General features: G+C 38.7%; 2 protein-coding genes across 4 annotated transcripts in view; one reads left to right on the forward strand and one right to left on the reverse strand.

Annotated features, from left to right (window-relative positions):
• The window catches only part of TM6SF1 (transmembrane 6 superfamily member 1), a 35294-nt gene extending 32667 nt beyond the window's left edge, over positions 1-2627 (forward strand). For both annotated transcript variants that reach the window (XM_084756242.1, XM_084756243.1), the window contains exon 10: positions 1767-2627. In XM_084756242.1, coding sequence (XP_084612368.1) covers positions 1767-1958 — 192 coding nt within the window. In that variant the 3' untranslated portion in view covers positions 1959-2627. The remainder of the gene's footprint in view (positions 1-1766) is intronic.
• A 900-nt stretch (positions 2628-3527) lies between these two features.
• Positions 3528-19651, reverse strand: part of HDGFL3 (HDGF like 3) — a 54757-nt gene continuing 38633 nt past the window's right edge. For both annotated transcript variants that reach the window (XM_084756298.1, XM_084756299.1), the window contains exons 3-6: positions 18403-18541; positions 17779-17934; positions 12453-12599; positions 3528-4616 (exon numbers count right to left, since the gene is read on the reverse strand). In XM_084756298.1, coding sequence (XP_084612424.1) covers positions 4611-4616; positions 12453-12599; positions 17779-17934; positions 18403-18541 — 448 coding nt within the window. In that variant the 3' untranslated portion in view covers positions 3528-4610. The remainder of the gene's footprint in view (positions 4617-12452; positions 12600-17778; positions 17935-18402; positions 18542-19651) is intronic.

Below are 19651 nucleotides of genomic sequence, written 5' to 3' on the forward strand. Positions count from 1 at the left end.
CAAGGACACACAACTGCTCATGTTACTTATTCTTGAAAACTATGAATGACATTTTTCTGGCTGTTTTATGATGCGTACAATAATCTTTAAGTGTAGAATCACTAAACTCATAAATATGACAAAACCAGGGTTCAAAACTGGCCTCTAGTCCAGAAGAAAATTGTTATATATTCAGAAAACAGCTATTTAAAGTAGGACCTAGAGAGAAAGTGTCAGAAACCAAGTTTTTGTTCAGAGTTCCCAGACTATCCGCAGCAGCAGTTCCCCAAGGCAGCCTCCCACATGCCTTTTTTGTCTGAAAGTCTTTGTATAGGCCCAAGAAGGGAACATTTGCTGGGCCTTCGGCTGTCTGTCCTAAGGCGCTGTGTCTGAGGGCAGAACCCTCTCAGTGCCTGTGGACCACAATGCAGGTAAATCCACTTGTTGGCCCTTGTCAACACAACACAGGAATTTAATTCTTATCTCCATAGTAGCAAAAATGTATTAGAGGTATCCAGAATATATCAGTAATTTATAAATTGTAGCCCATTAAAATATCTGCCATCAATACAAATCACTAAGCATGCTGCTTATAAAAGCTTGCCCTTTCCTTGTCAAGGTCAAGTGCTAAGGAGCACTTTTGCCTGTTAACCACTTAGCACAATCAATCAATTCCATATGGAAGGAAGTGTCAGGTAACAAATATATTAAAAACACATTCTCTAGTGATTCATTCTTGTTATTTGTCACTTTAGATTGCAGTATCCTTTATCTTTTCACCTTGATTATAGTATACCAATAATTTACTACTTACTACATTAAATCCTTAATCTTTATTCATGTGTGTCTTGAATTTTAGCCAAACATAAAAAATGCAGACTTGGGTTTGCATTTTATAATATGTAAGTTTTCTGAGAAAATAGTCTCTTGGTTTTTAATCCTGCTACGGCCTGTATTCTTTTCTAATAGTTTTTCTCTGTGCTTATGAAAAACAAACAAGCCAAGCAAAATTCAACTGGCACAGTCTGAATAGTTTATGTACATATAAACAGAGGGAGGCCCTTGGTGTTCTGTTCTGAACTTCCATTATGCTGACCAGTCACGATCTAAGTAGATTTCAGTCTGATTTGGAAGGTTGCCTGTATATGTATTTGTCATTTTATAATCATCTTGCTATCCACAGCCAAGCTATTAACAAGCGTATCTTACAAACAACCACAGTGCCAATAAGTTGCACAAGCCAAATACACGAATAAACAAACCTCCATGATGATGGGGCTGAGCGCTGGCTCCTGGTTCAGTCTGAGAAGTCACCCCGAGGTCCTCAGTGCTTCTCTTTAAGTAGCTCATTATACTGACTACAGTTTAGATTTAAAAGTCAACTTCATTTGTAATTCCAGCTCAATCTGTGAGGCCCTGCGGAGTGTCTATGTAGTGAGTATTGCTAGAATTCAAATTAGAAAAAAGGGGAGATTTTATTTTTAAAAATCTTGTTGTTGAATTGAGTCAGTAGTGTGATAGTGGGCACTGTGTAGGTTAAAAACACAACAGGGATGATAAAACCACACTTTAAAAAAGGATGTATTTTTTGAATAGTTAGTTAATCAAGAACAACCTTAAATTTAGGGAAAGACTATATATTAAGGCTGGATTATTCACAGGTATTTTGCCTTTACGATAGATCTTGAGGGCACATGGCTGAACGAGGCACTCAGAATTCATCACTAACCCAAGTGAAGCGATCTCATGCTTACTTGTTTGTTTGTTTGTTTGTTTGATGCAAACAGGCCCAGTTTTCTCACATTGGTGCTTCGCTTCATGCTAGAACTGCCTATGTCTACAGAGTCCCTGAAGAATCGAAAATCTTTTTTTTAGCATTAAACATAGCATATGGAGTGCTCCCTCAGCTCTTGGCCTATCGCTGTACCTACAATCCCGAGTTCTTCCTAAGAACAAAGGCGGATGAAAAGGTGGAGTGAACGTATCTCCCGCTCTTTCTGACCCTGTTAATGGAACTGATGCCCTACTCCCTTCCAGACATAAATACTCCCGAGAATACACATTCTTGCTCTGTAGTGTATGTGTGAGTGAAAACAATAGCACTGTATGGGTATATTCTCATTTTTGAGGGGAAATTGAAGTGAGCAATAACTTGTTTAAAGAAATGTATCAAAATATGTTTGTGTATGTGACCATCGATCTTAACATTGTTTGCACAAATTATATGTGAAAATTACAACTCTAGTGCCTACAAAAAGCATAAAAATGAAACGATTCAGAAGTGACTAACCATATTCACTATGCATAGGAAATAATTCAAAATAGCAATTACAGGTTGGAGAAATAACTTCTTCATATGAAATGTATGAGTCATTGACAACCTTAATATAAATGCCAGATCATCACAATAATTTTAAGTTGTTTGAAGTGTCTTCACAAGGAAAGTATATATTTACTGATGTCAAAACTTTTATTATGAATTTAAATAGCTAATATGCTACAAATCAACTTTATTAGCTGCCTTAATGAACACTTGTTTTACTGGTGACTGGCTGGCAATATTTCTCTTGTGTTTTTGTGTATATCTTCAATAAAATTTTTGGTGTTTTATGAGGATAAACTTTATTAAATTTGAAGCATTTCATGTATACATTTTCATGACAGATCTTGAACTTTTTATTTAAGAAATCCGTGCAGGGCAGTGGTGGTGCACACCTTTAGTCTCAGCATCTGGGAGGCAGAGACAGGCAGATTTATGAGTTTGAGGCCAGCCTGGTCTACAGAGCAAGTTCCAAAACAACCAGGGCTACATAAAACACAAAAAACAACAAAACAAAACTAAATCTGTTTGCTATGTGTTCCAATTTAAAATGTTATTTACATTTTCCATATGTCTTACTGTGATCAATAAAGGTCTTTTGATTAATTTCATTAATTTTAAAATAAAATGTTTAAAATTAAAAAGTACCTTTTAGGGGAAAAAAAAAACCCTGACGTGGCAGCCTGTCTCTTAATGAACTTTCCAACTTGGACCTGTGTGAGTACAACAGAGAAACCATCGGTTGCTAAGTGACAGAACTAAGGCGGAAGCACAGCAGCCTCCTCAGTGAACGCTGCTGCGGGGCTCGGGAGATGGTGCGGTTAACCCTCAGGGCCCAGCATCACCTGATCATCACAGAGACACTGCGCTTTCAGGCCTTCTCGTTTTCTCTTAGTGTTCATTAGTCCTTCAACAAAATCAGAAAACCAAAAGAAAACGGACTGCACACACAGTTGTGTGTAACGCAGGTCTACTGAGGTGGTGTTACCTTAGACGTGCAGACAGATCCTACTCCACCCCTCCCACCCCTCCCAGTGTTTTCAATTGACCTACCATCCAGAATGTTTAAAAAGGAAAAAGATAGAAAAGATAAAATCCTCACCTGTACTTAATTCTAATGTCAACTTACTGTCAATCTTTGCTCTAATATAGGGATTACATTAATACTTCACATTACACGTATGAGGCGGAGTAACACTAACTCAGTTGTTTACGCCTCCAACCTTACTCCCAGTACACATTCCAGTAAATTTATTCTGTAAAAACAATACATTTTTTTTGTTTTTTTGATTTTTTTTTACAGTAAACTTTTCAGCTACAAACCTCAAACATACACAAAAGATGTTCCAAGGACAAGCATAGCAGGGCTGATGAAACCCAAACTGACTAACGTGTTCTCACAGTATAAGCTGGCATAAAAATAAATAAGACTCTATTATCACAATAGCGACAATAATGTACACATAATAATGGTTTGCAGATGGATGTTAACTATTCTAATTCTAGTTCCAAAAGAAAAGTTTATTTTAAAAGTCTGTATTCAAGAGTCAATGCTTTGTCTAGTTTCCCATGGTGCTCCTGCTGATTTCAGCTTCCAAGTGTAAAGTGACCATCTTGAGTAAGTAGCTCAAATCATATCAGCATTGGGGAAAAAAATAAATCCTTGCTTTATTTTGGTATAACACAAAAGACTCACTAGGTTCACATATAAACTCAGTTTGTGTACACAGCAACATGAGTTTTGAGAAGTATACGCAGCTAGCTATTTCTAATACAGAATAGGTATTGTACAATATGGTTAAACTTTACACATGGCCTTAAAACTCAAAGATGATTTTAATTTCATCTCCAATACACCAACAGTATGTATCTAGGAGTTGGTTCTTGGGTTCTGTTAGAAAGAAAATCCCATCCTGAAGTATTATGTTGAGTAGTCATCTAAAAAATAGGAATTACTACTTAACTGAGCATTTGATGATGGTGGGGTAGAGGCAGGCAGCTGATGACCAGAACTGCCTTGGCAAAGAAACCTAGGCATGGAGACGTCTGTGCAAAAATCTTGATATTTCTGAGTGGTTAAGGGCAACTTCATGCAACCAAATAACATAAAATTAATTCAATAGCCTTAAAAAGGTTCAAATGTCTCTTTCTCTTCATCAGATCAGAGAGGAATGCGAGTAATGGGCACACATACTGGGGTTCTGCCGATGACAACAAAGACTGTGTTGGCTCATACCAAATCCAAGAATTAGACAATCAAACATTTAACCTTCTTGTGGTTTCTCTCAATATGCAGCATTCATTATGGTAGTTAGGTCTGTAAAAAAAAAAAAAAAAAGCAAATAAAACAAGCCTTAGATGAGCTTGGGTACTAACAAGGAAAGCTATCCACACCTCTAGGGCATAGCACTATTTTTTTCTGAGGTTTGAATTAGCATCAGCATTATAGCAGCAGCAATACTTTGCAAAACAGCTTCAGAAGCTTTGTTTTTTATTTACAAAAAGTTAAATGTTATTTTTAGTGTTCTGTTAAAACAAACCAAACAAACCAAACCAAAACCAAAACAAACCCTGAAGAGTAAACTTTGCCTACTTTCCAACAGGGAGGAAGGTACAGTATGTTACAGGCTTTGCCACCTAAGCGATGTCTACTGCTGATGCACACAGAGCTGCTGGAGAGGTGTAACCTGTGCTCTAGGACTGTGCTGTCTGAGATGAAGGCAAGCTGTATATAGCTGAAAGCCACGTGGGCACATACAGATTATCCTTCAAAACATCTACTTTAGTTACTTGTGACACACACAGAACAAAGCACAAAAGTTAACAATTAGTATGTCCAGTCTCTGACTTTGTGCTTTTGAAGAAAAACTAGAAACTGAAACAAAGGAAGTCTAGATTTCTTTTAAAATATATATGTGATACATGTGACAAAAATAAAACATTCCTGTTTCATTAATTAAAATTTTAATTTAGTTTTATATTTTAAAAAAATGTGTGTGTATGTGTGTGTGCGTTTTAGTTTTATATTTTAAAAAAATGTGTGTGTGTGTGTGTGTGTGTGTGTGTGTGTGTGTGTGTGTGTGTGCATGCTACAGTGCACATGTGAAAGTCAGATGACAACTTACTGGAGTTGGTTCCCTCCTATTGTGTAGACTCTGGGATCAAGACTCAGGTCATCAGGCTTGGTGGCAAGTCACTTTATCCACTGAGCCACCTTATAGACCCAAGGATTACATTTTACTTTAGAGTCCTCTTTAAATTGTGTCAGGTTATATTTCCCCAAGGAGATGTTATTTTTGTTTTCTGTGTCATTAACCTCAATATATTAACCACTTCTAGTTCTCATGGGATGGACAAAAAGGGAACTCAGGCTCCAAGTATTTTTTCCCCTAAAACAGCTTGAGTTATTTTGTAAGTAACCCAATCAACACATGTGTGCGTGGATGATCCCACTTAACCAAAGCCTGTTACACTTACCCGGTCAAATCACCACGGGACCTTCACAAGAAGAAAAGCTATTAAGGTTACCATTCCCACACAAACAGACTTAGCTTTCTTTGCCCCTACCCCAAACAAGGAGGCTTTCAGACTTTACATTTTTAAAAAATTTACAACCAGTGAACTTGAAAAATGTAATGCCTGATTTATTATAATAAATGAAAATACTACACATATGATTATACTCAGACAGTATGGAGGACTCTCTTCCCTTGAAAGGGGGAAAACCCAAATTAAAAAAAATTGTTAGGCCGGGCATGGTGGCACACACCTTTAATCCCAGCACTTGGGAGGCAGAGGCAGGCAGATCACTGTGAGTTCGAGGCCAGCCTGGTCTACAAAGTGAGTCTAAGACAGCCAAGGCAAGGCTACACAGAGAAACCGTGTCTCAGAAAACCAAAAAATAAAAAATAAATAAGAAAATAAAAAAATTGTTAATAAACCAAAGAAACCTTTAATAGTGTATTTTATTAATATTATGTGAAAGGTAATAAATTCTATGTTTATCATGGCAGAAAAGTCATTCAACAGCCCAATTTGTATTAAGGAATATTTTGAAGCAGACCCAACAGTAGCCTCAGAGTACTGTCAATGTGCTAAAGAGGCAGGGGCACCAACATGGCCATTTTCAGAAGATGCCTCTTTGTTTTTTAAATAAGGTACGATCAAATGGGTGCTTGTGGAGCAACCGTAGAGTCTGTGGCTTTTAAATGTCTATTATAACTATTTTGCTCACATGTATTCATTTCTCATTTTAATGGTGTCTATAATGGACACAGAGCTCTGAGTCTATGCCAGGCCTGCTGCTTCCTCTTCCTAAAACGCCACGGTGGCGCTCATGCTCTGTGGTCACCTCTGTGCTTTGCATGGCTGACATCTGGACGATCCAGTCAGAGTCCTCCTTGAGGCATTTTAGTGGGAGGCACACTGAAAGTCTGTAGGGAACAGCAAAGCTAATGGATGCCCAAAATATGGCAGGCAGAAAACAAAATGCTTTTTCATAGAATACCATATGGAATTTCATATGGAAAAATGATATTACAATTTATATGTTTGGTGAGTTGAGCGGCAAGATGCAAATCAAAACTGCACTGAGACTCCATCTTATCACAGTAAGAATGGCTATCTATCAACAAGAAAACAAACATCAAATGCTGCTGAGGGTACTGAGGGAAAATGGACCCTCACACACTGTAGGGGAAACAAACTAGCAGAGCTACTATGAAATCCATGTGGAGGGTCTCTAAAAATAAGGGCTGGGGCGATGGCTCTGTGAGGAAAGTGCTTGCATGAGGACCTGACCTCAGATCCGCAGCACCTATGTAAAGCTGTATACAGCAGTAATATATTACCATTGGCAATGCCAGTGCTTGCAGAGGAAAGCAGAAATAAGGGAGGCGCTAGCCAGCCAGCCTAGCAAAACCTGTAAAAATCAAGGTGAGAAACCATCTTTTTTAAAGTGGAGAGCGATGAAGGAGTTTCAATTTTGGCCTCTGGTGTACATGTCTGCAGACATGCACACACACTTAGAAAACATCAACAAGAAGAAGACAGAAATATTGCTGATCATGTATACCAATCTTGACTATATACACAAAGAGTCAAAAGCAGCATACAGTAGAGGTTACAGTATGTTTATGGTGACACTTACAATAGCCCAGTTATAGAGTCAGGCTTGGTGCCTATGAAAGGATAAAGAAAACATCACACGCACACACGCACAAGTTTTACTCAGTCAAAAGAAACCTTTTTTGAGAGAAAATGATTGGAACTAGAGATCAGCATGTTAAATGATATAAACAAGACCTAGAAAGACAAATAATTGTTTTATCTTATATACAGATTTTAGATTTAAAACAAGAAGGGGATAAGTGGGTGATGGGAGGGGACGATGGCTAGGCCTGGGTAAAAATAATAATGGTGTGTGTGTGTGTGTGTGTGTGTGTGTGTGTGTGTGTGTGTGTGTGTGTGTGTGAAAATTTTCTAATGAATCTGTGTAGTTATATACCGATAAAAAGATTTAATATTGGGCACTTTGTAAAAAAATAGACTTACTAATTCATAGGAAAAAATATAGTATCATTGCCAGTGATAAAATTTGATTAAGTCAAAATTTTAATTTAAAATCCTCCATATGACAGCATTTTGATATTTAGGATCATGATTAAAATATAATAAAATACATCAGTATCTGAAGAAGTAGTAAACCAGTATTTCCAAACAAGTAAAAGCTATTTGAAGTGCCAAATAGTCTAAAGGATTTTATTGAACCAAAACATAAAAAGTTCAGATTCTTTCTTAGTTAGCATCAGCTGTCAACTTGACATAGCCTAGAGTCATCTGAGGGTCTCAACTGAGAGACTACCCAGATCAGGTTATCTGTGGCCATGTTTGGGAGCAACTGTCTTGACTGATGATTCACGCGGTAGGGCCCAGCCCACTGTGGCCAGCACTATCCCTCACCAGGTGGTCCTGTACTGTATAAGGAAGCTAGCAGACCATAAACCAGTGGGGAAGCCAATGTGTGGCAACAGCAAACAGCATTCCTCCACGGTTTCCTCTCTAAGCCCCTGCCTGTCTTGGGTTCCTGCCCTGACTTTCCTCACTGATGGACTGTGACCTGAAATGTAAACCAAATAAACCCTTTCGTCCTCAAGTTGTTCTTGGTCAGTGTTTGTTTGTTTCTGAGACAGGGTTTCTCTGTATAATCTTGGCTGTCCTGGACTCGTGCTGTAGACCAGGCTGGTCTTGAATCCTCCCTGCCTCTGCCTCCCGAGGGCTGGGATTAAAGGCTGTGCCATCACGCCCGGCTTGGTCAGAGTTTATAGCAAAAGAATGACATAGACAGATTCCTAATGAAATTATCTTTTAAGACAGTACTAGACACAAGATAAGGAATAAAAGAGCTAGAAATAGGAAAAGAAATCATCCCTATATGTACCTGATGATCCTATACTTAGAAGATCTCTAAAGTTTCACCAGATAATCCTAAAACCAGATAAAACATTTTCAACAAAGTAGGAGGATACAAAAGAGCATATAGAAATCGGAAAATTTGTTATACACTGATAATGAGTTTGCTGAGAATCAGAAAATAATTTCATTTGTAAAAGAAAAGTAAAATTCCCAGGAATAAATCTAGCTGGCGAGGTAGAAGACCTTTATAATGAAAACTGAAGAAACTGGAGAGCAGGAGATGGAAGGGGCTCCCCATGTGTTGGAGGCATCAATATTTGAAATAATTACATAACTGAAAGCGATATGCATGGTCTCCGTACAAAGACAGATACACAGACTAATGGAATGTAGAGCAGAGGACCAGGAAATAAAGCCACACAGACACGGACAGCCACTTTTTATTTCTTTTCCTTCCCTCCTTTTTGTTTTTGGAGACAGAGTTTCTCTTTGTAGCATTGGCTGTCCTGGACTTGCTATGTAGACCAGGTTGGCCTTGAACTCACAGAGATCCACCTGCCTCTCCCTCTCCAAGTACTGGGATTACAGGCGTGTGCCACTGTGCGCAGCCCAGTATTTATTTCTGTCAAAAACATATATTAGGAGGAAGTTACTTCTTCAATAAATGGTTGTAGGAAAACTGGATATAGTCCTGTAAAAGAATGGAACTAAATCTGTATCTTGCCCCTTAAAAATAATTTTTGTATAAAAATAAATTCAACATGGGATCAAAGACTTTTATATAAGACCTAATACTTTGAAAATAGTAGAGAGAAAAGCACATGAAGTTGAGAGAGAGGGGGTGGTAAGTTATGAGGAGGAACTGGAAAGCAGATTGACCAAAATGTATTATATGTATGTTTGAAATTCTCAATAATGTTTTTACCTAAAAAAGTGAAGAAGAACATAGGCAAAGTATTTTAAGGCACAGGCATAGGCAAGGACTTTCTAAAGGCTTTAAAAGCATAAGAAATAATCCCAAGGACTGATAAATGGGATTGTATAAAGTTAAAAAGGTCCTGTTACAGCAAAGGAGCAGCATGGAGCAGGTGGAGAGACAACCTATAGCGGGGAAGTCAGTCAATTCTACACTTCCCAGATTAGCATCTAGAATATATGAGAAACTATAAAAACAAACACTAAGAAATCCAATTAATATGTTTTGGATTCTATAGTTCTCTGCCCTCGCTGTGCCTGGAGCAAAACTGAGTCCTTCTCACTACTTGAAATCCACACCCACCTGCCCCAAGTGAGTCCTAGTGCCTCAACAATCACTGTCATTTCTCAAGTCCATTCACCTTCCTATTCTTCTAAGGGGCTATTTAAAACTGCTTCCTTTCCTGTACTCCCTCCTCAAGTGCCCTCCTTTCCTTAGAAAACAGAAGCAATCACACAAGACTCTTCTGATAAGCTAGTACCCACTTTCCTGCCTCTCTGCTCTAATGCTTCCCATGGTGTGTACTCATCTCATGCTGTCCCGCCTTTTAGAGGACACGGCTCCAGCAACTTTCTTTTGATAATGAATCTATTGAACCATTCTTAGAGGTCTGTGCATCAAGAAAATACAGGACTCTTAACATGCTATCACAGCTCATGACTATTAAGTATTTAAACATAAGTTTAATATCAGGCTATGAAATACCATGACTCATTTAGAAAGCTGCTCTAACTTAGGGTGGGCATTGGCCAAATGAACATAAGTGACTCCAGGCAGAAACCCACGATACGTAGCAGGTGATCTCAAGAAGAGGCTAGAATGGTCATATTCCAAGACAGAAAGTGCTAACCACAAGAAGAAAAGTCAACAGCTGACTATACCAACAATTAAAAAAGTATGTTTTCTAAAAGCAAAAGAAAGTGAACAGGTAAGACACAAACATTAAATAGTATCCCACAGAATAAGCAAAGCCCTACAAACCAGTTAGAAAAAAGACTACTGGGAAAATAGGTAAAAACCCTGGAAGTGTGTATAATGGAGAGAAAACATGATAAGCAGAAAAACAAATAAACAAAGAACTTGATCTTATCGCTGATCAGACTGCATTACAAATTCATACAGCAATAACTATTTTATACCAAGCTAACTACAGGGGCTTTAATATGTTGTTGGCCTGAGCATAACTTGGCCAATTCTAGAAAGTGACTTAGTGAAACTGAAACCCATAAGGTTGTACTTTAGTTCTAGTCACATACTACCTAAAAAAAACTTGAGCATGTACACAAGGAGACAAAATGCTTATAGCAATATAGTTCTAAACTGTCCAAAGCTGGAAATAGCCCAAATACCCATTAACAGTAGATATAGATGGAATAAATCATGGCATATTCACATAGCATAATATATGCTTTATAAACTGAGCATTATACAACATTGAAAACTGAGTAAGGGCTGGCAAGATGGCTGGTGAGTACAAGCACCTTCTGCTTAGTTCAAGATCGCAGCTGGAGTCCCCAGGACTCATGAGAAGAAGATGGATTTTCAAAAGTTGTCCTGGGACTGCGACACATGCACCATTGCAAGAAGTGACAGCTCTACCCCAAGTAATCACTTTTTTAAGAAATTAAAAATCAAATCCGCTGCTACACATAACCAAATGAATGAGGCGCAGCAGTGAGTAACTGTTGTCATTATAACTATTCATAAACAAGCCAAACTGAGCAGTGTTGACACGATGGACATGGGAACTCCTAAGGCAGCATCCTGAGACAGCTGAGGAGGCTGAGAGAAGAGAACGGTGGCTGGTAAGAAAGGCCAGGGGGAGAAGCTGATTAATGATATTACATGCTGCAAGAGGAGAGAGGCCAAGGGTGGTGATGCGCCCTGCAGACCCAGCACGCAGGACAGCGAAGGATGAGTGCCACGGATTTGAGGCCAGCCTGAGCTACATCGTGAGTACGGATTTGAGGCCAGCCTGAGCTACATCGTGAGTACGAGGCCAGAGAGGGTTACACTGCAAGACTGTCTCAAAAGCTGAGGGAGGGAGGAGGAGGAAACCTAGGAAGGCTAACCTGAGTGATGGGAGTAAGAGAACAACTAAAATCATACTTCGAGAGTAATGGCAGAAAACTGAGATGAAGGAAGAAGCAGCTGAGGCAACGGGACTGATATAAAGAACAGATATAAAGTCCGAGTTCAACAGAAGCGTAACAGTGCACCCCCCTCGGTTTCACCATTCATCTACTTTCAATTGCTTTAGTGCTGGGAGTCAACCCTGCACTCACACGCTCAGCCGCCACAGGTTATTTGAAGACAAATGCTCTACACAGAGAAAATGCTATGGGAAAGGCCGAGGCGCCTTTATGAGTGTGGCTCTGCCTGTGATGCTGAAGTGAACAAGAATCAAGATAAGCACATCTGTTCATATGCAGATTTTAAATATCAGTACTCACACATAGCTTGGACACTTATATCCTATTTTGGACATGCCACTGACTTTGCGATAAAAGAAATAGAACTGCTGAATTTCATAGTAGCAGTAATTTGCAACCTACTTTAAAATACTCTGAAGTTGCTAAAGTAGTTTGGAAAAATAATAACTATTCAGAGCTCCAATTTTCCGGGAAGGTATGTAATTTCCACGTGGCTCTCTCCTGTACTCAGATTCTACACAGCTGCATGTTTACTAACGCTAAGCACGGATCCCAAGGTGAAGCGTCTTCTAGGTTAACAGAGACAAGGAAACCATCAGCACATCCTCACCCCTTCACCAGCTTTCTGCAAGTCTGAAGTCGTGTTTCTTGTGTCATTGCCGGCATCTCCGCCCTCAGAGCTGCTTTTGTTTTCCTCTTCTTTGCAGTCTTTATCATCTTCATCTCCTGGAGATTTCCGGGACTGTTTAGAAGACTTCTAAACATTTAGACAAGTTAAAAATTAGAGTCAAGGCAGAGCTCCAAATGCACATGTGTACGTAAAGAGGCGGATGAGGAGCTGGTCTGTATGCAGTCTGTGTGGCTGACGCAGCACACATAGAGAATACGTGCAATGTGTCAAGGCTGGGCTAAGTGATGGTGGACAAGTCGTTTCACTTCTCTGGGCCTCAAATAACTAGCTGAAAAGGAAGCAGATGTGGGCTAGACAGCCTCTATTTCTTGTAAGAAGTGTGGCATTAAAAACTGGACAAAACAGGTACCCATAACATGACTAAATACAACTGGGTGGGTACCTTCTACCTCAGGAAGCATTAGCACTGGACAGGATGCTCAAAATCATATAATGTTTGTCACATTATAGCAATAGAAACCAAGGTCCAGAGAGGTGAGGTGGACTTTCCAAGGCAACAATGCGTTCAAGGTAGAGCACTTCTACAGCTGTTTGGCTCAGGGTAGGACAGAAAGATCCTGACAAAGTGTGTGTATCACAGCACAGCACAAGCAACTTAACCTTTAAACTATGGGTAGTTACTAAACACCAGGGCTATACTGACCAATCAGTCATTTTCTTTATCATCTTGTATTTGAAATCAAACTATAGCTTGCCAAACGGTACTAAAGTTGCATGTCTTATTTATAATGGTGAGATATAGCAATTTTTAAAAAAGAGCTCTCTTTAAAAGACTTTTTTGAGTTTTAAAAAAATTATTAAATTTTTAAAAATAATTAAATTTACTGTGTCTGAGTATGTATTTGTATGGGTGCGTGCACCTGCCATGGCATGTGTGGAAGTCAGAGAACCTGTGGTAGCCAGTTCTCTTCTGTAATCAGGTGGCTCTTGAGTCTAAGTCAGGTTATCAGGCTTGGTAGCAAAGTGCCTGTACCCAGAGTCACCTTGATGACTGCTCTTTAAGTGTATTTTTTAAGTAAAAAATTATTTTAATTCCAAGTATATACACAATGACCAATGGGCTGTGTGAAATGACCACTAGGTAAGCAGCTTGTTCTAACACAGTCCGTTTAACAGGTTTTGAACTTGACCGGCTTGTCTTTTTATCTATTAAAACCATATTTCTCTTTAGAAGTTCTACTGGCTGAGACTGTAGCTCAGTTAGTAGTGCTTGCCTAGCATGCAGGAACCCTGAGTTTGATGCCCTAACACTATATACACTGGGCATGAGGGTGCATGTTTGTTTCCTCAGGAGACAGAGGAAGGAGATCACAAGTTCAAGGGCATCCTTGGGCTACATAATGAATTTGAGTCTAACCTTGGCTACATGAAACCATTTCTCTAAGGAAAGAAGTAAGAAGGGGAGAAAGAAGTCTTAAAAAAAATTAACCTTCAAGTACTTTGCAAACAAAAGCTAATGTAAACTGACTTAACCAAATCATATTTTGGCCTTCCAGAAATGAATTAGTACATTTTAGCATCCTCATAAATACTATTTTAAAAACTATTTTACTTTTGTTTGTGCATGTGTAAGTGTGTGCAGTTGTGAGCAACCTGGTGTGAGCAATGAGGATCAGACTCTGGGCCTCTACAGAACAGTAAGTACTTGTAACTTCTGAGCCATCTCTCCAGCCCCTTACATACATAATCAGCTTTTTTGTTGTGCTGTGTTGTGTTTTAAATACAAAGATGGGCTGAAGAGAGGGCTCATTGGTTAGAAGACCGGGTTCAGTTCCCAGAACCAACATCATTTATAACTCCAGTTCCAGGGGAACCAGTGCCCCACTCTGGTCTCTGCAGGCATTACACACATACTGTAATTCAAACATGCAGGCAGCATACACACATAAAATAAATAAATATAAAATACAAAGAGAAAGATCTAGTTACATGGTAGACACACAATTAGACTGCTTCTGTTTTACTTAAGACTACGAAACACACCCAAAATATCAGTTTAAAATGTTATAATTTTTAACTTTTAGATTAAAATTATTTATTAACAAACTTTGGAGCATATTCAATTAAAGATCCCATATGCCAACATAAAGGTAGTGCTTTCATTTTACTAAGTATTATGTAATAGTTGAAATGTTCAAGTGCACTATCCAGTAACCCTCAAGTAACAGTCCTGATCTGCTGGCCTACTGCACAACACTATAATAAATATATTTATATAATGCTTGTGCAGGGTGTTTGTGAAAAACACTGAGTTTATGCTACTCAGCACGTGGAATGATACAAATACCAAGTCTCACAGCAATGGGAGCTAGGGCATCACTGGACTTCTACTATTGGATAACAATATTCAGCATCTTAGCAGGTCTAGCCACTAAGCTAACACTGTAAAGCTCTTCAGACCACAATTCCCATACATTTGTTTTAAATTGGTGTTTATCATCTGTTTTATCAGTTGTCCTGAATAGGTTTATGTCTAACTGTTAGGCTGTTAACTAAAATTCTTGTTCTTTTAGCATCTTTACTAGTTAATTTGTTGTAAGGATCTGATAAACCTTAACCATAAACCATTTACATATAAAGTATTTCAATCTAATCTATATCTTTTCAGTATCTGCTAGTGCTTAACATGAATCAGCCATCCCATTACTGTTAAAAGACATGTAATTTTCTTCAGGTTTGCTGTACTTTGGCTTTTTGATTACTGCGTTTTCCCCTCACGGGTAAATGAAGTTTGGTAATAGAGGAGATGTGAGATGACCCCTTTACCTAAATGGGGTGTCAGGAGGTTTTTAGAGAGTAACAGGGTTATTACAGTAGGAAGTAGTTTCTTCAAGTGTTATTCCCACATCAGCAGACGTATAAACTAGATTCCTGTCCTTTCCTAAGAGTTCTACAATTGCAGTTCTGGGGGCCTGCACGCGTGTCAACAGTGTTTCACAGGATTCTGATACACATCAAAGTTTGAGACCTACTATGACTGGCTCTTGGCTGGTACCTGTAATCATGTCACACTGGAGTTTGAGGCAGAAGACTACCATGAGCTCCAGGCTAGCCTGGGTTACAGAGGAAGAAGAAAGAAAGAAAGAAAAAGGAGAAAAAGAAGAAGAAGAAGAAGAAGAAGAAGAAGAAGAAGAAGAAGAAGAAGAAGAAGAAGAAGAAAGAGAAAAACAAACCCCAAAACCAAACACTCTATCCGCACCCCAACATACAAATGTATATGAAAGTGTGTATGTTAGAATTCTGGGCTGGGCTATAGCTCAGGTGGCAGATTATTTGCCCAGTATGCACAGGGCCTTGAGTTTAATTCCTAGCATTGTGCAAAAACACCAACAGCAAAAAAAAAAAAAAAAAAAAAAAAAAAAAAATTAAACATAGCTTAGCTGATTGTGAAAGTTGCAATAAAATAAAATTAACTAATTGAATTTAAAAAATCATCTAAACAAATTAACTTTAGCCCTTGTTAACTCCTAACTATGAGTCTTGGTACTGTTGATCTTTGAAACATGTAATGAAATAGTGACATTTAAAGGTCATATGTCCATTGTTAAAAGTCTACAAAGCTTTATTAGCTTTTTCATAATTCAGGGTTGCAAACACATTCCATAGAAGCTCAGCAGGCAATCAATTAAGTAAAAATAACTCAAATGGATGTTTAAGAGGAACCAAAAATGCTAAAAGAAATTCAGCCTAAAAATAACTGCAATGGAATAAAACAGTCTGAGAGGGTAATTCTTTTCTTTCTTTTTTATCATTTATAAACTTTATCTCCATCAAAGGCAGTCGTTTTGCTTGTTTTTTATTGTGGTATACGTGTGCCTAACTCCCCCTCTACCCCTCCCACTACTTCTCCCTCCTGACTGCTTTTGTTTTTTAAGTTACTACCTACTATGTCCATTTAGTGCTCCTGTATGCTCATGGGTGTGGGGCTACCTACCGGAGAATGGATAGCATCACAGGCCTGAATCTACCTTGTATTTTTAGATAGTGTTTCTCACTGACTCTGGAGTCTGCTGGCTGGGCTGACCAGCAAGCCCCTCCAGGAGCACCCTATTTCACCTACCTGCCTAGCGTAGGGGTTACCCACAGGGGCCCAGATCTGAGGTGGGTTCAGTTATCTAAACTTGTGCAGTCAGCACCTTACCAACTGAACAATCTTTCCAGCCCTAGAAATCATGTTCATAATCAATTGAGTACACAGACAATTAGGTACATGGGAAATAACAATGCCTGCATACAATTTTATCTGTGTGTTAGTGAGGTGGATTTTAAAGGTTGCCAAAATAAAATTTTAATAGTCTGAGAAGCTCTTGGTACTTGTTTTTTCAGATGTTTACTAAGTATATCCAGCCATTAAATACAAGGATCTAAATAGAAGTAATTTCTTCAAGTAGTCAATCATGTGACAGACTCCACGGAATCCTGAACCTTAGGTGGTCAAGGATCTATTTATCTTACTTTTAGTTTCTAAAGGACAGTTCTTATAACTTTCATGGTTTGTTTTGATTGCATGTTTGAAATATTGTATAACACACCTGGTCTTTTCTTTTGTAAACCTACCATCATATTACTTGAATAAAATCCAAACTCATTAATACAGCTTACTAGTCTGCACTGTTTAGCATTACCTGCCTCTTCTTACTCAAGGTCTGGGGAGGGCTGTGCTGAGTTAGGTGCATGGAAGGCCTTCCCCGCTCACTTTCCCCGCTCTCTCCTTTCCCTCTGCCGCCCTGGCTCCTCTCCTATGGCCTTCTTTCCAGTCTTAGCATAAACTTCACCTTCACAGAAAAGCCTGGCCGCTTTTCTACTATGTGTGTCCTTGACTGCATCCGTTTCCTTCATAGCCCCTTTCATAATTTACACTTACTGTTTACTTGTTATTGTCTACCCTCTCTTTTTTTACGGAGTTGGATATCCTCACTCCTGCACACCCAGTTCAACTCAGCGCCTGGCTCAGCCTATATGCTTAGTCTTCCCCCGTCAACTAAGGATAGTTTAAGACTTTCAGGGCAAATCCGCCTTGACGAGTCAGTAGCGGCTTCCCTCATACCTTAGGGGCTTCTGGCTTTCTTCTTTGGAATCCTACTGCCGCTCAAGTTTGTAGAGTAAGTGTTGGGGGTTGAGGGATGGGGCTAAATGACATGTTCTAGGCAAGTACTCTGTCAAGGAGCTATAATTCCCACCCAATCTGAACACCGTTAGTGAATATACAGGAAACATTAACAGTAGGAAGGAGGTTTCCAGTGACCTTTGAAGTATAGGACTTTTTCCGTTTTGAGCCTCCTTTTTCATTCTTTCTTTTGCCTTTTCCATCTTCTACTCTATCACCTTCTTCCTCACTGCTTGCATCTGCAGTGTTTCCACCTTCTCCCTCAGTTTCTGAAGAGCTCTGCTGCTGAATTGTCTAAGGAAAAAAAAATTAGCCAATTACATTTTGAAAAAAAAAAGCAAGAACACAAATTGGAAAAATGCTATGTTTAATTGTAAAGACTTTGGCCTACTTTTAACATTTTCAAAATAAAGGTCTATGAGACCCAGGTACAGTGACACTCATTTTTAATGCCAGCTACTAGGAAGGCTGAGGTAGGAGGGTAGCTTGAAGCTGAGATATTGAAGCTTACCTCAGCAGCATGTGAAATCCTGATTCAATTAATGAAACCCAATGCTGTCATAGTCAATATTTCAATGTCTACTTAACTCAAACTCTACTGGGCAAGAGTTGGTACTTAATCAAAAATGCTGCTATAGCCAAAGAAGAACCCTGGCTTTAAATGAGTGGAAGGTAAGTACCAACATGAAGAATAATTTACAAAGGTGCATAAGAGTTAAAAGCAAAGAATAAGATACAAGAGACTGGGATGCAAACTATTACCTGGTACCCAGTAAATTTCACTCCTGGATTATTTTCAATTTCCCATAATCCTTCATTAAATCCTTTCCGTTTGTTTGACTTTCCAAACTTGTCTTTGTATTCCTTATATGGGAAAAGGTCTTTAGGACCTAGAAATGCACTGCAGGGATAGATCAGAAATAGAACTGACATGCTGACCTTCAAATACAAGGTGTTTTAAATATCAGGATCAAATATGATGTCTGAACACATTACAATAAACATATTTAAGGTATACATTAATCCTGTGGGTTAAGCACATCACAAGATGCTTTAGAAACACATTTCAAGGCAATAAAAATGGGTATCTGAGTATGTAAGCCAGCAGCTCTGGACTGTCCTACTTTGACTTCACACTAATATTACCAAGATGCGTTGTTTAAAATTGACTTCTAGTTACACAAGCAGAACTAAAGCTATGCACATCGATTGCTTCATTCATCACTTTATACCAGCATTCATGTTAATCTTACTACATGTAAGAGTTGTGAGATTTATAATAAGAATTTACATACTGGAATAAAATAATTTAATTTTGTATACTACTATAGAATAGTTAGCCAATATTATTTCTGTAAATTGGGCATCAAGGGGAAAAAAAATAAAGAACAACCTAGAAGACAAAATCTCATCTAATTTAAATCTTACTCTAAATTAAATGTGAACATTAAGAGGTAGTTAAGTTCTGTAGCTAACGGACTGGTGCACTCTAAACAGAGTCCATAGCATCATTATCTGTGATCTTAATCTCATGAGTGAGTGAAGCTCACTTTGGCTGACATGCTTGAGACTTAACATTTCAAACTAACGTTTATGTATCTATTAACTTAACAAATACCAGCCAAACACCAATAATGTCAGGCATCGATGCAATTGTAATGAAATTCCACAGAGAATAAAAATAAAGCACGGCCACTGCTGCCTTCATGAAGTACAGGTGCTGGCAGCAGAACAATTAAAATGATAAACAAACCTATTGTGTTTATTCAGAGAAGAAGGATGGTATCTTGGCTTCTTTTTCTATTTCTGTGATTAAACACCCTGAAAAAAGCAACTTGAGGGAGGACGGATCTATTTGGCTTACAATTTAGGTTATCATCCATCACTGTAGCAGAGTCAAGGCAGCAGGGATTTGAAGCAGCTGGGCACATCACATTCACAGTCAAGAGCAGAGAGCAATGAATGCTCAACTCACTCCAGTCACAGTCAGAACCATCTTAGGGAATGGTGC

This window comes from Acomys minous, assembly GCF_964271855.1.
Source record: "Acomys minous genome assembly, chromosome: 2".
Lineage (NCBI taxonomy): Eukaryota > Metazoa > Chordata > Mammalia > Rodentia > Muridae > Acomys > Acomys minous.